The sequence below is a fragment of the Saccostrea cucullata genome, unplaced genomic scaffold (assembly GCF_032062105.1).
Source record: "Saccostrea cucullata isolate Sc308-1 unplaced genomic scaffold, CSIRO_AGI_Scuc_v1 ctg6955, whole genome shotgun sequence".
Taxonomy (NCBI): Eukaryota; Metazoa; Mollusca; class Bivalvia; order Ostreida; family Ostreidae; genus Saccostrea; species Saccostrea cuccullata.
In genome coordinates this window covers 1,251-6,648 of record NW_026936287.1, presented here as the reverse complement: position 1 = coordinate 6,648, position 5,398 = coordinate 1,251, and the positions used below count along the sequence as shown (strand labels likewise).

The window sequence follows — 5,398 nt, the reverse complement described above, 5'->3', positions numbered from 1 at the left end:
TCAAAATTTATAAAGATACCAACTTACGCCCAAGCCCCTGGTTGAACTCCCGACTTAGGGAATCTGTCTCCAAGCAGTCCAGGAAAAAAAACGTGCCAGACACTTCAGCCCCTCAAAACAAGCAATGAAACTTGCTTTTGGTTTAGAAGGAAATCTCTTGGTGCTGTCCTGCGTAACACGGTGATTGAGAAATAAATTATTTTACATTTATTTGGATATTAGGTTCACTAGGATTAGAGGATCTATACTGATAAACGTTAAATTAATTTAATATTGTGAATCTTATTTTAAAGCAATTAATAACTGCCCTAAGTGGAAAAATATTAATAAAGAAAGCGGAAAGGAATTCCTCTTTGAGTTTTTTTCATGAAAAGAGAATTTATGCATATGAGTTAGTGTAAGAGTTGTAATAAAATGATTCAAATAAAGAAAGATATATAAAAATAATATAAAATTAAATATTGCATTTAGTTGAGTGTAACATTGAAAATTTTCACCCCAAGAAAACCATTGTCATTCGTTGTAAACCGAGGCGCAGTGGAGGTTGACAATGGTTTTCGAGGGGTGAAAAGTTTCAATGTTACACTCAACTACATGCAATGTTTATTATATTATACTGAGTGTTTTAAACAAATACATGTAACGGTGAACCGTGCGCGCATAAATTCTGCGCAGTCGTTTTTTTTTGAAATGTTGACTGTTGCTACGCTTGAGGGCGTGGCTTCATTGTTCAGCGGGTAATAGTGTTTTTTTAACAAATGCTTCTGAATCAATCAGATTCAACTAATTTACGTGAAAGTATATTATCATAAATTACAGTTATAATGTGTAACATAAACGATCCATTAATAAAACTAATGTCCAAATAAATGTATCACACTACCATTCACAGCATCCTTTTGTTGTATGAAAGCACCGTGAGAATTTCATCGACATCAAAAGCAATTTACTTTCGGTACTGCTAAGGGACGGATTTCGTAGCTCGACAGTTCAACCTCGAATTGGAGGAGAAGTTTGTAATCTTATAAAAAGTGAATTTCTTTTGCTTGGGAAGGGTAAAATCAATAAATTCCGTATTAGAAGTATAACAATATAAAACAGATTTCGCATCATTGTCTTCTTGTATTCAAATAGACGAAGAACGGTTCATCATCATTGGTGGGATTGGAGCTGGAAAAAGCACAACTGGAAACATAATACTGGGGAGAAAAGCGTTTGATGCAAATACAATGAGTGATCGAGTAACAAAAGAGCCAGCCACTGAAAGCGCTACCCGGTTTAATAGAAAAGTGTCTGTTGTTGATACCCCTGGATTTGATGCTTCAAACAGAATCTTTAACGAGAACATTCTAAGAAAACTAACATCGCACTGCTCATTGCGCTACAGAGCAATTATTTTAGTTTTAAGAATACAAGAGTTTGAGACTAATGAAAAAATTGTTACCTTCCTTAACGACGTACTACCTAAAGATGCATATGAGCACCTTATCATTATATTCTCAAATATTGCTGCTTTAGAAAAAAATGACGAAACTATTGAGGGAAATTTGGAAAGCTATCCTGAGAGTTCATCACTACATCAACTTCTTGCGAGAATAAATCACCGATATGTGGGACTTAAATATTATTCTGAAATTAACAGAGAAAACACAGAAAAAATCGCAAGCAAAATTCTTAAATGGATTGACACTCTTCCAACCTTACCAATATGTTTATGTTTTTCGATTTGTGCAAAGGAGCAGCCAGTAATAAAAAAAGAAGATAACCAAGTCCCTGGTATTGAAAGGAAGCTCACAAATATCGAATTGAAGCTTGCGAACGTAGAATTCTTTGTACAGCACTTGATTACATTGTTTGGCATTATACTCATAATATTTTTACTGTTGTGTATTTGTAACTGTTTTATCGGGTTTCGGAGAAAACCAAAACAACAAAACAAACAAGCGTAGTTTGTGTTTGCAATTGTTTGTACAGACTCAAAGATTTTTAGTTATGGTCCTACTAGTATTTCACCATCATTTATGAATGATAAAGAATGATTTGAACATATGTTTGGAGACCCTAGCTTAGTGAGCAGCGCATGAATTTTCCAACAATGTTGTTGAAAAAGTACAAAGCATCACAAAAAATATAATATAAGAAAATACTTTAGAATAAAGTATCGTTGAATAACAGTTTTTTAGATCTTCATTATCTACAATGACAGAAGCATGATATTTGCTAATGTGATAAAGGTAATGAGCATGCTCTAGTTTAAACTCCACACAAATCTCTTATCGGTTGATAGAATAATGATGTTAAAATTCATCAAATTCGAGATCATTGTGCAGATTAGAGTTTTGAACAAATATATATCATTTTTTGGAAGTTTAAAGAAATATAATTATATATAATTCTATGATTTTCTATACGCATTAGATTATTCATTTGTCATTAATACACTGTACAATCAGTAGCATTTCATGATGTTTACTGGCTTGTTATTGGTTAAACCAGGCCGGAGATCAAAGATACATATACATTTTTAAACAATGATATAGCTGCCCAGGTACGTTTTTATGAAAGAAGACCGAATTCAAAAGTTGAGAAGTCGCCCGCCAGGATCAGCGGTTAGAGCGTCTGCTCTAGAGTCGCGAAGTTAGAAGTCGATCTTTGAGTCGTGGTTTCGATTCCCACTGTTGGACATGGAGACGGTTTTCGGATGAGACCAAATAAACCAGGGAACCGTGTCGCAGTAGATGCCGACACGTAAAAAGATCACTCATTGCTCAATGGCCGAGTATAGGACACAATTTGTAGCTCTCCAACGGCAAGTGGTAACGGCTCGATTTGAATTTTCAAGAGGTTCCTTAAACACCATACAATTAATCAATCTATGAAAAAAATTAAAATATGTTATAAAATGCTAAAGAATTTTTCAATATTTTTTTTTTACATTTATGTTTTTCTTTCTAAACAGTTCAATTACTCTTCATGAAATGCAAAGTAAAAAAAACACATCGTGTTTATAATTATATATTAACATCTTAATAACTTGTAAAAATAGGGGGTGGGGGGGGGTACCAAACAATCCTCAACCAATTTTTTTTATTTAAAGTGCTTACTTCCTTTGGTACTTGCGCCCGTCATGTATACATTCAGAGCCTCGGATGCTTTAAAACATGCAAATTGATGGATCGAAAATACATCGAGATTAAATATATGATATATCAAGATGAGAGACCCTAATCAACTTTCCGAAATTTAATTTTAAAGTGAAACCAGTCAGAAAAATATTAATGCGTCTTGGTCAATCAGAGAGCATCAAAATTCCTGAAAATTTAATAAATGACGTTGTTACCCATTGTGCACTCATTGTGTTTGTCTTTCTTCATATTGAGACGCCCTTATTCCTCACTTGCGATGCAAAACTATACCTTTTTTCGACATTGAAGTTCATAGAGCAGTCTTGGCTCTTTTTCAGCTAGCTTAATGTGCTCATTGTATGATTCGATTATAAGTGAACTTGTTTTCCCTTCCTCTGACATACTTCCACACTTCAAGAGCACAAATTAGATTGAGATTAGCAGCTCAAGTCCATCATTTAAAGCATTTATCTTCATTACATAAAGTATTGATAAAGATACTGCATCACTCTATTAATTATAAAGATAAACAAAATTTCAGTGCATCTCTTTGATAAATCATTTATATATAATTTCTCAATGCAGATAAAAACGAGCTGCGACTCATATTAATTGGGAAAACAGGAGTTGGAAAAAGTTCTACCGGAAATTCGATACTTGAGGAGGCAGCATTTCCCTCCAAAACTGGACCACGATCTACAACTAAAGTCACTTCATTCAGAAGTAAATTCCGCTTTGACAGATACTTAGTTGTAGTTGATACACCTGGTTTAAATGAATTCAATAATGTAAGCAATGCGAAACAAAGGGAACGCGAAATAACTTCTGAAGTTACTAAATCTTTAATGATCACATCTCCTGGCCCACACGCATTCATACTAGTTATGGAGCCCGGAAGATTCACCCCTGAAGACCAAGAAACTATATCATGCTACAGAACAGTATTTGGTGAAGAATTTGAAAAGTATGCTGTTGTACTTTTTACAAACAAAGATCGACTTGAGAAAGAAGACATTTCGATTGACGATTGGGTAAGGGAACTCGAACCTGGAAGCAATTTAAAAGAATTAATCGAAAAGGCCAATAATCGTTATTTAATTATGGATTACAACAAAAAACGTCTATGGGAACAGCGTGATGACGTTAAAAAGCTCCTCAATATTATCAAAAGTATGGATAACAAAATACCTTTCTACAAAACAAAATATAGCGAGAAAACGGAGATAGTATTTAATAATATACTGAAAGAATTTCAGAAGCAAAAGTACTTTCAAAATGGTGTTTATGTGAATCCAAGAGACGAAGCAAGAAAAGTGATACTGAAAACATACTCTACAGAAAAAATTCAGGCTTTTCACGACGAAGATTCATCTCTGTCATCCTACATTCTTGGAATAATTGCAGCAGTAGGCGCATATTCCCTTTATCTAGTAGTTTTAGTATAGCTAGTAAACTACATGCAGAAATGTTAAATAAAGATTGTTGTTATGAAGTCAAGGAAAATATTTATATTCTCGTATTGTTTTGAAATTGTTCTTTTTAGTTCTATCTAGAAAAAAAAATTAATCGGATATAAGATTCTATAGACTACTTTAAATTATGGATATATGTTTTCGAGAAAATTTCCAATTTATTTATTATTATTTTTTTTTTTTTTTTTAGAATTTTAGAATCCTGCTACATGTACCTTTAATGTATCTATCTTCAAAATAACATGACCATTTTATGATTTTGATATAAATAATCGAATGCATATGTTTAAAATTCCTGTTAAAAATTCAAGTTTGTTTCTCGTGTTGCCTTGATCATGAAAGAACGTGCTTTTTGATGTTTTATCAGTTTTGAAAATATCTTTAAAAAAGTTACATTTAAAATGGTAATAGATATCCCCGGTACGCAGTGTTTAAAGCGTATTCTTTAGAGTCACACAAAAACACGTTGATCGTTACATCGTGGGATCGAATACAACAAGGGTACATAAACATGTAGGGCCTATATCGGATATTCAGATAAGCTGTTACAAAACCATGGTCCTGTGTCACAATAAGTGCTGGAACGAAAAAGATCCCTCATTACTCAACGGTCCTGACTAAGTCTGAAATCTGTCGTTTCTGCTGTCTTAAAGCTTATCAGATACTTAGAAAACGCAACTTTTTCCATCTACTGCGATGTGTACATCGTCACAAACCACGGGTTATGAAGTCTGCAGGCTTCCTCAAAGTAGAGAGAATCGATGATGCGGTGTGTACGACTTGTTGAATATAAACTATATC

The 5,398-nt window shown here is 33.6% G+C and overlaps 1 protein-coding gene across 1 annotated transcript; it reads left to right on the top strand.

The window, feature by feature from the left end:
• The first annotated feature begins 824 nt into the window (after positions 1–824).
• Positions 825–4,583, top strand: LOC134245263 (GTPase IMAP family member 8-like). The gene is made up of 3 exons (XM_062727567.1): positions 825–828; positions 1,135–1,776; positions 3,711–4,583. The coding sequence occupies exons 1-3, from the start codon at positions 825–827 to the stop codon at positions 4,568–4,570; spliced, it is 1,506 nt and encodes a 501-aa protein (XP_062583551.1). The 3' UTR covers positions 4,571–4,583.
• Positions 4,584–5,398: the final 815 nt, after the last annotated feature.